A 15908-nucleotide genomic window follows, 5' to 3' on the forward strand; every position below is an offset into this window, starting at 1 on the left:
GCACGGTGGGTCCTGGCTCCGGGGGTCAGGCCTCGGCGGGGCCTAGTCCCACAAGCTAAAGCCGGCGCTGGCGACTGCTGGTCCGGCTGGGAAGGCTGGCGGGCGCTGCCATCCCGGGGTTGGGGGGATCGGAGGGGGGGTGAGAGGTTAGGTGAGGTTGTGGTACGTGAGGTGACTGCGGGGAGGGTGATGGGGGGTGGTCCCCAGGCTCCGCCTCTCGCCGCCGCCGCCGTCTGCGTCCCGGCTGCCGCGCACTTGGCGCAAACTTACCGCGAGCGCCCGCAAAGCCACCCGCGCAGGCGCCCGGGGATCGCCGCTCGCCGCGCGCAACCGCAGTGACAGCCGGCGGCCGGGCTCCCGCGCAGCCGCAGTGAGGGGGTACCCCCCAGCGCGCAGCCGCGCTGGCATTCGTCTGAAGAACCGAAGCCCCCGCCTTTCTGCCCTGCGCCAGCGTACTGAGGTAAAAGGGCGGGACCTGAGGCTTCGCGCAGCCGCCTGGGAGAGCTACTAAAGGTCACAGCGCAGCCGCAGGAACATAGGGACGCTTCATCCATTGGTGTTTGTGTATAGACCGAGAGTACTCTGTTCCCGCGCAGGCGTGTTGAGGATGTTCCTCCCTCGCCCCACAACACAGCCGGCTCTCGCGCAGGCGTATTGTCACTTGGCAGGCCCTAACAAGAATGCTTCTTCTTTCGCCATTTTAGTAATGGGATATAGGCTACCATGTCCTTGGAGTCCTCAGGCAAGAACAGGAAGGAGCAAGGTGTGGTGTTGGCTGCAGCTGGTAGGCTGTCGTTGACAGCAGTACTCTTAGGGGTGTTGTACTGGATGGACTGTTTGGTTCCAGCGTCAGGTGTGGCTGGACCAGGCGCCATATTGGTAAAGAGAAAAGAAAAGCCATTGCGACGGAAAACGGTGCTTTTGATGTTGGGTTGGATGGGTGCTGTTCCCACTTCCCTCCCGTTCCCAACAGTTAATTTTAGCTTCAACATCTCTGCCTTGCGTAGTGATGACACCCTGCAGAGTTTCGCCAGCCTGTTATTACCCTCTTGATCTCTGTCCCTGAGAACTGTTCTTCAAGAGGAAGCCGAAAGCGAAGAGTTTGTGATGTTGACAACGCCCAGTTACCTGCCTACAGTGGACTTCAATTCCCAGTTTGCAACGCTCAAGGGGGCGGGGGTAAAGGGCGACCTGGAGCGCATTGCACCCTGGGAGCAAGAATCGCGATGATCTGGTGGATTTGGGGAGTCGTAGTTTCGTATGCGTGCGATGCACTGTACGGTAGGATGGACTAGGGGAAGAGTGACTTGCCTGCCTAGGATATTTTTGAGAGCTGCAGTACTGTATGCTGGGACTTGTAGTCTGAAAGCCTCATCTTGAATTCTGGGCGAGGCTTTACTACCTCCGCGGCGCTCGCCCCTCCCCTTGTTATCGCCATTAGAGATGGCCAGTTATCTCTGCCAGACTGTAGATGAAGCAGTGGAGAAGGAAATGACATCTCTGTTCCTGACACTAGGCATTTAGTTGGCGTTGTTACCGAGTAGCTCTTTCTTGCTCACTTTGGATGTTAAGGTATACTTAGTATTCTCAGAAGTGTAAAACTGAAAAGGGCTCAAAGACCACCTGTATTAATCCTCTCATTTCCAGATTCACAGAGAAGAGCAGTGATTTGCTTAGTTCAATTTATGGCAGACCTAGGAATGAAACAGATTTCTTGATTCCCAGGCCAGAACACTGTCTAAGCTGCCTGTGAGGAGTTGCTGCTGCTACTCCTTCTTTTGGGATAGTATGAAGGATGTCAGTGTGTGGCCTTAGGTTTCTGATGATCTCATTGGTGCCTGGGAAGAATGATAAGGTGGTGGGCCTTATTGGTTTGGTTGGAGTGGGGGAAATGTCATGTTAACTGGCCGCTGTCTGCTCTCTACCAGCTTCAGGAAACAAGAAATCTTAATGGCTATGGGCCAGAGATGTGGAGGGCTGAGCTAGATATATGGAAGTGGCCAGACCTCATCTTTCCTGTGTTTCATGCCACACGCCCTCAGAAGTTGGAACCTCATGAGCCCTCTTTTTCTGGCCTCCTTTTTACTGCCCCAAAGGCATTATGGGGCAGATAGTAAGACATTGGTACAAGCCTAGTGAGCAAGGCTTTACTTTAATCAACACCATCAATTGCAGTTGAGAATAGGAATAGGCTATGGGCTAATGAAGAGAATAATACTTGGCTCTGTTGACAAGTGCCAGGGGAACTAATCACTCTACACACCTTCTTCTTTGAACTTGGAGAGTGAGGTCAGCCCCGCGGCGCCAGGAGTTGGTGCCACCTTGGAGAGCTCCAGCCTAGCTATTCAGGGATTGAGGGGAGAGAGCAGGTGGGATACAGATGCCTTTACAAGTGACCTCTTGTGGCTAATCTAGGCATTGCACTCTGTATGGACTGGAGCCTCTCCACCCCTCAAGGTGGCTTGTGTTAGATCCAGGAGGTGGACAGCCATAAGTGGTTAAGACCTCCCTATTGGAAGACTGTAAAAGCAGAAGCTGCTGGTTGCTATTATTTCCTTCAGGGATTTTGTCTTTTAGCTTCTAAGTTCCTATAACTCCGTTTCCTGCCTCTTGCTCTTATTCTGGAGAGCAGCCATGCAGAATGCACCGCTGAGCATGGATGTGCATGCTGGGGACCAAGGGCAAGCAGTTTCATCTTAGGAGGTACTGGGGGCCATCGAGAAGGGGCAAAGGGTCTGGGAGGGACCACACTTGGCAAACTTACGCATATTCTGTCCAGCCACCTCTTTCTAGAGTCCATGAATAGGGCTTTTGCTAAAATAGGAGCCAAGCCTCTATGCTGCATTGTCCCTGACACTAAGTCTGTATGTTCTCTGAGGCCAAGATAGACTAGAGTCTCATGTTTAGGAGTTGTCTTAGATTCCTATTCCAATTTTCTGAGCTAGCTGGGAAAGAAGGAGAGGTGCGTCAGGTTTCCTGGGACTTGTCAGCAATACATCGAGAAGGGGTTTGGGAGTTTGTCAGCTTGTGGTTCTGGACCTAGCAAAGAGGAGGAAATGAGGCATTGGGGTGGTTGATCAGTTGGGTTCCTGGGCTTCTACACCCCTGTGACACCAGCCATTGGGACCTCTCATTTCACTGCCATCTGTTGCACTGACCTTGTTGGAACAGTGATCCCTGTAGCACCTGCACATACCTGGTTTTTGATAAAATATGGGGAGTATTAGTTTGTGGGTCAAGCATGCCTTCAAGTCCTGAAGTCCGCATCCCATTTATCTCCCACTTCCCTTCCCTCCAAGAAAGCAGCATCCACCTGGCCATTGCTTGGTTTTTTCAAAAACACCATTTTAATAAGGAAACAACCGAAATAGAAGATTCTTCTCTGGCTGGAAACCAGACTCCATATAATACATTACATGTACAGAGTGGCCTGCAGCCAGCTCCTGGGCCTCTCCCTGGGGCTCTCTGGCCCCCTGTTCCATGCCAAATTCCTGGACCCTTGGACCTCTGCTTCTCTCCAGAATATGCCTGTCCACTCCTCTTATCTCAAAACACAGTGGCCAGGAGGAAAGTCTGGCAAGTGTTTGGGGTTAGAGGAGGGACTAGTGGGAAAAAGGATGTTTGTAACAGCCAGACTGGCATCAGAGGAAGGTCTCACTCTCTTCAGGGTATAGGGCTGCCAGGGGAGCAGTGGGGTTTCCTGCTTTGGTGTGGAGCATGAGTGCCTAGGGCAGCCCAACCTGAGCTTGGGTAGGGTCCCTAAACCCCTTAGGATCCCTTAGAATTATTGCCTCCACTAGGAAGGGACAGGAGGCAGAACTGTCCATTCCTGGGGCCTTAGAGAAGGACTAGAGACCTCCTCTAGGGGCTGACGTTGGCATGCCAGTACTACCCAGAGGTCACTGTTGAGAGCAGTTTTGGCCACTGGTGATGGCCTTGTGAGGAGCACCCTGCTGCAGGGTGCTACATGCCAGGGCTGGGTGTTGGTCAAGTGGAAGCAGGTGCTCCTGCTCTGCCTGTGAATTCCAGGCTGGAGGTGCAGGGCATGAAGGAAGGTCAGGAGAATGCTGGTTCTTGATACATATGCTCCAGCTGTGTTCTGCTGAGAGGCAGATGCCCCCTGACCTGGACCCAAGGAAGGACCCTAAGTGAGCAGTGATACCAAGAACATAGGCCCTGGTGGGGATTGCAAGTGGGGAAGGGCACAACTTCTTGAGGGATTGGTGGCATCTCTTCCCAGGTGGTATGTACAGGAGGTGGAGGGACAGCAGGAAGCTGGGAACTCTGCTGCTGGGCTGTGATGCAGGGCTGAGCTGGCTTCTCCAGTCTGCCCCCACCTAGATGGATACTTCATATTCTCTCATCTCCTGCAAAGGAAAGAGACTGCTGGGAGTTGGAAACTTGTATAATGTTTGCCAGCCCATAATCCACCTTCCTAAGGAAAAGAGAAAGAATGAGAGGGCTTGGCAGGACCCTCAGGGTACCTGCCCAAGGGAGCATAGAACTGGATGCTGGATAGGGTGTCAAGACTGGCAAAGGTACTTACTCCAGTCTCATAAGTTGGATTGTCAAATGCCGACTCCACGGTAATTCGGTCGTAGGGGCGGGGTCGCGTTCGGGGAAGCTGCAGGGTGCTTTTCCCCTGGAACCTGTGGGGCAGAGAAGCCTGTGAGTCCAGAGTGCTAGGCAGGAGTGAGTCAGGTATGGAGGACAAGAAGGGAAGCCAGACTTACCTGGAGAAGTAGAGGTACACACCTCCCACCAAGAGTGCCATCGCCACCAGTGGCAGAAAGATGGCAGCTGCTATGTGGGCAGCATCCAGGGCGCTGGACACAGCAGGCGCCTTGGCAACTGAAAACACAGAGAGTGGGATTGGGGCAGAGGTCCCTGTCACCTGGAGCCCACATTCCCCTCACCTCTGCCCGGGGGCATCCAGCCACCAGCTCCCTCCAGCTGGATGAAGGCAGAAAAGGAGCTTTTTGCCTTGCCAGTCCCAGACTACTCTCTTTCTCTGCCCTCCTTCCTTGGGAGAACCCATGGCCTGGTTGCTGTGAGAACCAGGGGAGGGAGACTACCTCCCCGGCTCTTAAGGGTGGGGGCTCACCATCCAGGCTGCGGCTGCTGTAGAACCCATCCAGAGAGGCTGGAACAAGAGAGGAGGGCCAAGGATAGTGGGTGAGCTCAACAGGCCAAACCACTGATCATGGGAAGGATTTGTCCAAGGAGAACCCACCCTAGCATTTGTCTTGTTATCACCAGGTCAGAAAAATCTGGCAGAGATTGGGGAGATCAAGGGGAGACCAGAGGTAATACGAAGGTGGCATGGGCAGATTCTCTTTCTCAACATTTGACATCTTTGCCAGAGCAGCCCTATGGGCCATGCAGAGGTTTTGGGGTGACAGCACTCACCAGCCCTACAGATGGGTGGAGGGTCACTCCAATGTGAAGGGTGTCCGGGCACACACTTGATGCTGGCTTGGCCCTTCAGCACATAGCCAGGGGCACATGAGAAGTGGACAGTAGCCCCTGCTGGGTGTAGCCGCTTCTCAGGACTGCAGGCACCATTCTCGGGGGCGCCGAGGCCATGGCATGGCTTGAACTGTTCCACTGCAAATGAGGGAGAGCCCAGTAAGGGTGTCAGGCCTGTGGTCTCCAGAGACAGCATCTTTTATCTCCTACCAGAGGTTTCTTCCTACGTGTTTGACACTTACAGAGACATTTGGGGGCCCGGTCGCTCCACTTGGGGCTGCTGGCTTGGCGGTCATGGCAGGTAAGGATGGCACTACCCGTTAGCACAAAACCCTGGTCACAGATATACTGCACGGTGGCCCCCACGGGAAACTTGGGGCTAGATATGAGGCGTCGGCTGTGCTCCACATCCCCAGGGTCATGGCAGGAAGTCACTACAGATAGGAGATGATGGGGTGGGGGGAAGTAGCCCAAGTAGAACTTGACAAAAGCCAATCCACCCTGGCCTTGTTCCAGGCCAGCTGACATCATCATGCCATGGCTCCACCCGCTAGTTATCTGTCCCTACTATTTTGCTGGTGTATTCCCTCATCTGCCTCTATCCATCAGAGTTAACAAAATCAATTGGAACAAAATCCTTGGAGTACTTGGTAGATAACCTTATGGAAAGGTATTGTCCCATTTCACAAATGATGAAACTGAGGCCATGAGAGCTGAAGGAACTTCAAGGATACCAGCTAATAACAGCTGGAGTCTGGTTCAGAGTCCAGGAGAGAGGTTTATAGGTTACATTGGGAGGGGAATCTGGGGAATAGGTGCACTCACCCCTCTGGCAGGAGGGCAGGTCCTCACTCCAGGTTAGGTCCCACTGGCACATGAGAACACTGGATCCCACCACCTGGTAGCCAGGGTAGCACTGGTAAGTGACAACAGTGCCATGTACCAGCTCAGGCTGTGATGGGCTCTTCCAGCCATTGGGGATCTCAGGCAGCTCCGGACACGTGTCATTGCGGGGCACCTCTAGGGGCACAGGGGCAGCAAGTTGCAGACCCTCAGCCAGCACCAAAGCAACTGTGCTAGCCTCCCTTACCCTGAAGGCACTGGGCTCCTGCCAGTTTGTCCTGGGTGTGGCATGGGCAGGCTCAGTGATTCATTCTCCCTGCTCAAGGGCCCCTTCTTGCCTGTTCCTGATATCATTCTGTCTCCTAGATTCCTAGATAATCATCTAGGCTTTGACCTTCCAAAAACATGTTGGCCAGTTTCTCAGGGCTAAGACAGGGTCAGGTAGAATGGGGAAATTGTCATTTTTATTAAAGATTATTAGAAAGGTAGAATCAAAAACCTCTCCTTAGTTCCCTATTTTTGTTATGAAGTTCTCCCTGCCACCTACCAAATCCCTCTTGCTGCAACAGAAGGCAGGCTTTCTCCCATTGGGCTCTGGGGGAAAGATGGAGAACAAGACTAGCTTCCTTCAGTGTTTCCAGCTTTCCCTTGTCAGATAAGAGCACTCATGCTTCTCATTGCCTTGGACTTTCTGACTTGCCGTGATTTGGGGTCTGCATTCTGGCATCTCCTCTTTCCCAGGCATGGGGTGGGGCAGGGGCAAGCTCACCAAAGAAGTGGATAACGAAGCCCTGCTGGTACCCTAGCACCGAGGTCCCAGGGTCCGACTGGAACTGGATGGTGACATCGGCCATGGAGGTAAAGAGCTTGAAGTGGCCACGGGGCCCTGAGTACTGGCCCAGGACCCGGGCTGTCAGGTCATCCCCATCATAGAAGGTAAGTACATCACCAGGGCCTATGCGCAGCCTGTGGAGGAGGACTGTCAGGGAGGGTGGGCCAGGGGATCCCAGGATGGGATGGGCAAGACATGTCTCCATTGTTTAGGAGCTGGCTTGGCCTAGCCCAGTGGTCACTCACACTCGGACATCCAACATGATGCGCTTGTCCTCCTCTACATGCACGCCCCAGATGCAGTCCTGCCCACGGCCGTAGGGCTCTGGCCAGTTGGGGGAGAGCACCACGCCGGCTGAGTCTGTGATCTCCCCACTGCACACAGCTGGAAGGCAGGGGTGGTCTGGGAGGTGTGTCCCTTCCCTGTTCCCCCCAGTGCTGTGTCCTGGGGCTGCCATTTGCTCACAGAAGTGTCTACCCATTGCTGGGAGCCCCCAGCTCTTCCTCAGAGGGAAGCTTGAGTCATACCTGTCATTGGGCCCCTGTGGCCCCAGGCTCTGCGGCTGGTTCCCTAGTGCCCACCCTGCACCCTGTCCCTGGCAGGCCCATCCACTGGTGCCTACTGACCTCGGCAGGCTGGTTCTGTCTCATTCCACTGGGGGTCATGGGGGTCAACACACTCAATGATGATGGAGCCCTGCTCCAGGGTGTAGCCAGGGTCACAGCTGAACTCCACGGTGGTACCCACAGGGTAGGAGGGTGCGCTGCTGCTGAAGTTGCCATATTTGACAAAGGGCTCATAGCAATGGCCCTGCTGGAAGGCTGTAAACCACAGGGCCCAGTCCAGCTCAGCCTTGACTGGGGCAAACACAGGGGGCAGATGTCTTCCAACTTCCCTCCCAAGGGCCTTTTTCATCTTTACTACAAATGTATGTCCTGTGCTTGGAGGAGCGGGCAGGGACAGACCAGAGTTTCTAGTCCTATTATGCTTAGGAAGCTGTCCTGATAACTTTTGTATTTCTAGTGCCTAGTTTTGAGAGGGACTCAATAAATGTTTTGAATGAATTAGTGAATGCGTGCATGCATGCGTGGTTCTAGAATGCCTCTTAACAGCAAATTCTTCTTCCCTAAGGATTGAGGCCTTTTTTGCTTTTCAAATTCTAGAGAATTCATTCACTTGGACCAGGGGGCCTGGGTCCAGGCAAGGGTCTTCTGCAAAGATGAGTTGGGAATCCTGGACTCAAGGGGAGGAGCAGGGAGAGAGGACCTAAGTGCCAGGTGAGCAAGGGCTGAGTTTAAAAGAGTGATGATGCAATGGAGAAGAGGAGGGTGTGACAGAAGAGACCCTAGGCCCAAGCCCCCTCCCAAGCCCTCCACCCCTGATTAGGCCCTATCAGGCTCACCCTCATAGCGCAGGGCCATGCCTGCAGCTGCCCCACTGCTGTCAGTACTGAGCTCCACAAAGAAGTGTCGACTAGAGCTGAGCAGGCCCTCAATAGGCAGGTACTCCACCTCATAGGAATCATACACAGGCGGGGCTTCCACGTTGTTCCCGTTGCGGATGATGAGCCTGGGCCAGCAGAGCAGCATCTGTGTGGCTGGTCGCTGACCCGTATGGGGCGTGGCCCCATGCTTGTATACCATCCCTCTAGCAAGATATTACCAGGCCAGACACTCCCACCTCACCAGGACATCTCACCTGTCGTCATCCTCTGCCAGGGAAACCTTCTCAAAGTGCAAGTGCAGCCGCTGGCCCTCAGGAGCCTCAAGCAGCCAGTGGCAGGTGAGGTTGTTGCTGTAGTTGCCCGGGAAGCCTGGAGAGACTATGCGGCCAGTGGTGGCATTGCGGATCACTCCACCGCAGGCAGCTGCGCGACAGGGATAGGACTGTGTGCTGGACCCCTGACTGGGTCCTAGGCAGCCTAACAAGTCTTTCTGCCCGTCCTAGCTCTGTACCTTGTGCGTGGGGCAGCAGGGATCTTTGCCTTCATGGTTCTGAAAGTTAATTCTTTGCCCCCATGACCCTGCAGCTCCAGGCAGCCTAGACTCCAGAATCCTATCTCCTAATCTTCCACACCTCTGGGACTATTTATGTGCAACTCCTTTGACTGTGGTAGATCTGCCAAGGCCTAGCTGTGTGGCCCTGGATGAGTCACTTTCCCTCTCTGCTGACTCCTCTGGGAGGCCTTTCCTGACTCTCCTTACTCCCAGAGTGGGCTTTCTCAAAGCACCTTACCCAGGGCTTCTTGGGTATATCTGCTACTTCTACCTCATGCCACTTTTCTAAAATCAGTTATTGTTGAGATGTGTCCCTTAACTAGGACTTCCCGGGGGAGGGTCCAGGTTTTTCAGGCCAGGCAGAGTTGATATTCAGTGTTTGTTGAATAAAATCAGTGAGTGAATGTAAAAGAGGGTAGGATTACATCAGGGATGACAGTGTGTACATATCATTCACCTCCAAATCTTGTGCCCTGAGCAGATACTGCTAGCCAGGAGATGGCCTTGAACACTTTCTGAAATAGCATCACTGCCACTGTCATTCTTGGGCTGACTCTTTAGGGCTTTTCCAGCACTGACTCCTCTGGCCTGGGACTTCCCTCTCTTTGCAAGTAGAGGCTGAACAACTTGCTTGTACCCATCACTGAGGACTGCTGGGCTACTTGGCCACAAACTCCTAGCAGTTAAGTATGGCCAGTTAAGTGAAGCAGTCTCAGGCAAGAGTGTAGCTGGTTCCAGGCAGCAATTTTCCTTTCTTGGTCACACAGCTCTGGACCCTGCCAGCTCTCGGAGACCAAGCTGCCAAGACATAGTCTTTGTCTCCAAATGTTCAAGACAGAATATTTTAACCTCATAAACCTCTTGGGGAGGGGATTGTAGTGAGTTTCTTCTCTGTTTCTCTGCAAAGAGGGCAGACCCACCTTTTTTCTTGTTCTCAGAATGGAACTGCTCTTCAAATCTGATCATGCCCCCATCCTATACTTAAGTTCCTCAGTAATTCCTTATTGCTCTGCAGATAGAGTCCACGGTCAAGCCATGGCATCCAAGCCCTTTATGAACCTAACCATCTCTCGACTTGGTTTTAGTCTCTCCCCATGTACCCTTTTCTTCAGGCACACTTCACTATGTCCTTGCTGTAGCATTTTGCTTTATCCCTTCATACCTCTCCATCTGCTGTTCCAGGAATCCACTCCACTTCTCTGGGCGAACATTCTTATAATCCATCTATGTTGTCTCTTTGGGAAGCTTTCCTTGCCTCCTTCCTCGTTTTGGAACAGCAGTTCCTCCCTTGGATCCCCACTGCACCCTAAGGTCCTCCCATCACAGCACTGTCTGCACTGAATCTGCTGAGCTGCTTGCCTATCTTCCCACTAGATAGAGAGCTCCCTGAGGGCAGAGACCACCCCTGGCTCATTCACCTCTGCTTGTGCCTGGCACCCAGGAAGAGTGTATAGAATGAAATAAGGTTTAAAAACTCAAGCTGCCTTTAATACTGCAAACTAAACACTCCATCTTCTTCCTGCCAGCAAGCTACTCTCAACTGGCCGCTCTCCCAGACTACCTGATCACCCAGGACCAGAACCTGGGAGTCTCCTTCCACTTTCCCCCTTTCACTCATCAGTGTCTCTGGAACCTCTTCCCTCATCTTCATTCTCAAAGTCACTGCCTGAGTTCAAACCCTCTTGCCTGGCTGGCCTCCTAGCCTGCTGATGCCACTTGGCTGGCTCTCCTGAGGAATAGTTAGTTCCTAGCTCTTCTCTCTTCTCCAAAAACTTCAACAGTTCCCCACTCCAGTATCTTGGCTGATGTTCGAGGTCCTCCCACATCCCCCTCCTCATGTCTCAAGCCTCAGTCAAACCTGGCCGTCTTCTTTGTCCCTAAATACTCCCTCTCGTCACCTCTGTGTCACTGTCCACATTGTTCCTTCCACTGAAATGTCAAACCTCCAATGCTACTTCCTTCAGGAAAGCTTCTAAATGCCTGAGAATAATTGCTTTGTCTCCTCCCAGGTTACTTTATATCTCTTCATTGGTACTTTTTATTTCCTGCTGTGAAAATTGATAACTCATGTGCTTTTTCTTTCCCCCCTCTTCAGAAAGTATAGGCTCTTCGAGGGCACACTCTTTAATTTAGTTCTCTGCAGCCGTGGTGCCTCCATACAGTAAGCGCTCATTGAGTACTGGTTGGACAGACGCCGCTGAGGTGTGTAGCCATTTTCTGGCTCATTAAGGAGAGCAAATAAAGGTGCTAGATAGCAACAGAGCACAGCTTAGTCCCCCACCTTACTCCTCTATTCAGCACTGAGTCTCCTGGGGCCACTCACCGATGCAGACAGGTTCCTGGGAATCCCAGAAGGGCTGGGTGGCGTTGAGACAGGTGAGGAGCCTGGCACCCTTCAGCTGGTAGCCAGTGACACAGTGGAAGCGGGCGCTGCCTCCTGGGTGGAGGCTAGTGACAGTCACAGCTCCATAAGCTGGATGTCGGGGAAAGTGGCAGCTCAGGAGATAGGCTGCAGAGAGAGAATGGGTAACATTGTGTGTGGGGGGGGGAGGGGGGGCGGGGCTGCCGAGTCATACCTAGGGCAAAGGGGTTTACTCCAGCCTGCCTGGAGGTGTCACTTGGGGCCAGAAAAAACATCAGGAATTCCAGAAAAGATACTGATCCCTTCCCTAAGAGGTATCCATGATATTTCCAGCAGCCTGGGCTGCTTAATGGAGCAAGCACAGAGCTGGAAGTTAGGAAGCTTGAGTTCTGGCCTAACCTTTCTGACACTTTAGACAGGTTACTAGCTTTCTGTGTCTCAGTTTCCTCATTTGTTAAATGAGGTTTAAAATGCCGGCCTACCTACAGGGTTATTGTGAGAATAAATGAGATAGTAATTTATTCAACTTGGTATCCCTGGAACCTGGCTGATAGTACATCTTCAAAAAATGTTTATTAAAAGACATGTAGATGTGAAAGCACTTGAAACAGCGAAAAGCCTATGATGTAAAGTATTTATATTATTTTTCCCATAGGGGACAAATATGAATTGCAGACAGTAAAAGTTTCCCCAGTGTTCATTGAAATGCTAAAATAGCTTGATGGCAGGGGCTGTATACTGCTTTTAAAAACTGGATGGGGCGATGGTGGGGAGGCAATATGTGCCTTCAGGGAAGTTGGGGGACTGATAAGTTGCCCTGGGAAACTGTAGCTTTTGGGACTGTCATACCAAATACGACCGAATGGTGGCAGCAAATCCTACAAAACAATCTGGCCAATCTCAACTTAGGGCCAAGTTGGGGTGGTAGCTAAAAATGGGGTCTGAGAGGTGAGGAAGAGGGTTAGAGGGGTCAATGAGAGAGGCTGAGGGAAGGCTTAGGCTACAGAGGCTAAAGACCTTTGGGGCTGGTGGGAGAGATGGGCATGGTCTAGACTGAGGAAGGACTCTTGGATCTTGCATGGGGCGGGGTGGGTGTGGGCAACCTTTACTACCACTGGCTCCAGGTGGATGGAAAGAGAGGTCTAAGCATGGACTCTACTAGCCTCTGTGGCCCTTTGTGTGAGTAGAAAAAGCTTCCTCTGGGCAAACTAGGGTCCAGAATAAAGTTTTGTGATTTTTCACCTTCCCTGGCCTTAGTTACTAGGTCTGTGAAAGGGGATGATAACTACTCTTCCCTCTCTCACAGGGTTCTTAAGAGAATGGCCAATGAATGGTTACTTGTGATTGGCAGGCAGTATAAGGCAGTGCTGAGGAGGTAGGCCCTGGAGTCAGACTGCTTAGGTTTGAGCATAGGCTCCTCTCCTTCCTGTGCCACCTTGGGCAAGTTACCTAACTTCTCTGTGCTTTAGTTTCCTTGTTTACCCACCCATTTAGAGTATTGCATCCAACGTTGTTACGTGAGAGGACAGATATGCAGTGCCTGGCACAGAACAAATATCGAATGCACCAGCCTGCTGTTGTTTATAATCTTGATTAATAAAGCACCTCACATCAGAATGCACCTTCCAGCTTCTAAAATGCCTTCACACTCTTCTTACTTGATGTCTACAACACAGGAAGGCAGGCAAGGCAGGGGTTATTCATTTTCAGATGAGAAAAACTCAGGTTTAGAGAGACTGAGGAACTTGCCTTGATCACACGGCTAGTAAGTGGTAGAATAGGACCTTCAAGCTCTTGGCTCTGAAGCCTACTTGCTTTACATCTCTCCTCTCTCACCTGCTTCCCCAGGAGTAGAGACCTGGGCTCAGGAGTCAGAGAAACCTGAGAGCAATAGACAAGGTTGTCCTGGGTAGTTGTTCAGGGCAGCCACTCACAATGCTCTGGGAGGAAACCCCAGGCCAGTGTGGGATAGGAAGGAGGGCGTGAGTCACTGTACCCAGAATGGAGGGGGTATGATACCCAGGGAGTTCTAGGCCATGAGCCAGATGTCATGCTCAGCACCTGTACTTAGATCTTCCCCATGAGTTATAACAACTCTGGGAAGGGAAGTACCCCATTTCACAGATTAGAAAATTGGGCTGAGATGAAGTGAGCAGGAGACGGTGGGGAGTGAGGGGATGGATGATGAAGCCTTCAGACTCCATAGTGGGTAAAGTGCCACTTCCCAGGATAAGCTTCTTCCTGTTGCCATGACGACTGTTCCCGGAGAGCCTGCACCACTGCAATCTGTTGAGCTATTTTCTACCTGACGGCTGTTTCTGGAGCCAAGTCCAGTGCCAGGAATGCTCAGGAGGGAGGAAGGGTTGCCTGGCAGGGCCCTCTGCTTCCTCACCCTGTCTGAGGCTGTAGGAGGGGCGCTGGAAGTTGGTTCTACAGACGAGGCCCTCGTGGGTGCCCATCCTTGTGATCTCCAACATTATCTTGGACAGCTTTAGCAGCAGCATTGGTACTAGGCTCCTCACCCCCTCTTCTGGCACCCTCTGTCTCCAGCCCAGGGAGACACGCATGTGAGTACATGCTCCTCCTGTTCCCATCTCTGGGATCAGGGCTAATTACAGCCTATAATTAGGGGAATTACACTCATTAGGGAAATCATTGACAAAAAGTGGGCCGAGGAGGGAGGGCTTCTGGGAGCTGAGAAGGAGGTGGGACTGGGCCAGCTCTCTCAGCCCCTCCTTGGGGTCTGTTTCCCATTGCAGGACCTCTAACTCCCTGTCTGTCAGCCACCTTTGTTTGGCCCGCCAGAGAGGAGGTCTGGGGTTTTTTACAAAGGAATTTGCAGCAAGAGTGAAGGTTACCGTGGCGTGAAATTATGCCTGCTGTTAGGGAGGATTGATGAGCCATTAGGGAGGCTGCATTGGGCCACCTAGACGCTCACCCTTCTCTCAGCTCGCCCCTTGTCTTTGCCAAGCCCCTGGCCATCTCCTGCCCACTGCCAGGCTCCCTATTGTCATGCCATTAGGGAGGCTGCATTGGGCCACCTAGATGCTCACCCTTCTCTCAGCTCGCCCCTTGTCTTTGCCAAGCCCCTGGCCATCTCCTGCCCACTGCCAGGCTCCCTATTGTCATGCTTCCCCAGTGTGGGTGGATAGGCCAAGAAGGAGTGAGTGCTCCATAGGTGGGTCCCAGGCATCCCCATTTCCAGAGGAGTGCCTGTTCTCCTCCCTAGGCTATGACCCCCCACAGGGCCGTGGAAGTGGTCCATGATAATTCAAGGTAATCTTATGATTGCTCATACCAATTATTTCCCAATTAGAACCCTCCAGTCTGAACTGGTTACCCTGTTGGTGCAGTACAAAGGATCAAGAAGACTGCCTGGGAGAGGGGGGACAGGAGGGATGCTGATGGAAGAGGGTCAGATTCCCAAACTCCTTCTTCCTTCCCCGTCTTACCAGCTCTTCAATACTAGTTTCTGGTTTCTTCATGGAGCATATGCTAAGCAGTTGATACATGCCATTTTGTTTAATTCTCACCATGACTTTGTAGAGTATGTGTTTTGGTCTCATCTTACAGCAGAGGAAAATGAGGGTTAGAGAGTTCAAATGACCTGTCCAAGGTCAACAGGCAGTAGGAAGAAGATTCAAACACAGATCTGCTCATCTTCTGAGTCTGTGATTTTTCCATTACAGCATGACACTTCTCTATTTTCAGAGATGTTCTGAACTAACTAGGGCATGGGCCAGGTCCAGAGTGGGAGAAGCAGTTCAGGAAGGCCAGGCCGTTAGCTAAGCACCTCCAGATCATGACTGTCAAGCCCTTGACCTTGGCCCCTTTGCATTTGGGGAGAGGACTTATATTGTTATTGCCTATTTAATTGTCTGCTTCCCCTTGAGATTCTGAACTCTGATGGCAAGGACTGGCTGGTTCATCTTGATATTATCAGTATCTAGCACAAGCCTGACAAGGAGCAGATGCCTATGAAAACTATACGGAATGAATGAATGAATGGATGCATGCATGAATGAATGAATGAATGAATAGCAATAGGCATACCTGGGGGCTACTTGATCCTGTATCAGTCCTCCTTCAAGACCAGTTCTCTGAAGGGTGGTAGGTGGAAGAGACAAAGCTCTGGAGGTGTCAGATGTGCAATACTCACCTCCAGTTGTACACAGCTTCACTGGGCACCTGTGCTGTATGTTACTAACCTTGCCCTGTTCCCCCCAGGCTGTAATAATACCAGAAACTCCTAGGAGGGCAGCCAGATTGGGCTGGTTCTTCCCTCCACTGCCCAGGCCTACCTTGGTAGTGGAAATGGAAGGTGCCTGGCCCAACAGGTGGCGGGAGGCTCTGGAACCTCAGGGCTGCTTGGTGGGTGGGGCTGCGAATGACTTGGCCCCTCAGC

General features: G+C 52.2%; 1 protein-coding gene across 1 annotated transcript in view; it reads right to left on the reverse strand.

Moving 5' to 3' along the window:
• Positions 1-6: 6 nt before the first annotated feature.
• Positions 7-15908, reverse strand: part of SEZ6 (seizure related 6 homolog) — a 26690-nt gene continuing 10788 nt past the window's right edge. Inside the window, exons 3-15 of the mRNA XM_025041614.1 lie at positions 15557-15603; positions 11465-11703; positions 8843-9011; positions 8547-8713; positions 7771-7965; positions 7390-7528; positions 7082-7278; positions 6295-6489; positions 5712-5903; positions 5410-5607; positions 5105-5143; positions 4734-4851; positions 7-4649 (exon numbers count right to left, since the gene is read on the reverse strand). Coding sequence (XP_024897382.1) covers positions 4436-4649; positions 4734-4851; positions 5105-5143; positions 5410-5607; positions 5712-5903; positions 6295-6489; positions 7082-7278; positions 7390-7528; positions 7771-7965; positions 8547-8713; positions 8843-9011; positions 11465-11703; positions 15557-15603 — 2109 coding nt within the window. The 3' untranslated portion in view covers positions 7-4435. The remainder of the gene's footprint in view (positions 4650-4733; positions 4852-5104; positions 5144-5409; positions 5608-5711; positions 5904-6294; positions 6490-7081; positions 7279-7389; positions 7529-7770; positions 7966-8546; positions 8714-8842; positions 9012-11464; positions 11704-15556; positions 15604-15908) is intronic.

The sequence above is a fragment of the Pteropus alecto genome, unplaced genomic scaffold (assembly GCF_000325575.1).
Source record: "Pteropus alecto unplaced genomic scaffold, ASM32557v1 scaffold98, whole genome shotgun sequence".
NCBI lineage: Eukaryota > Metazoa > Chordata > Mammalia > Chiroptera > Pteropodidae > Pteropus > Pteropus alecto.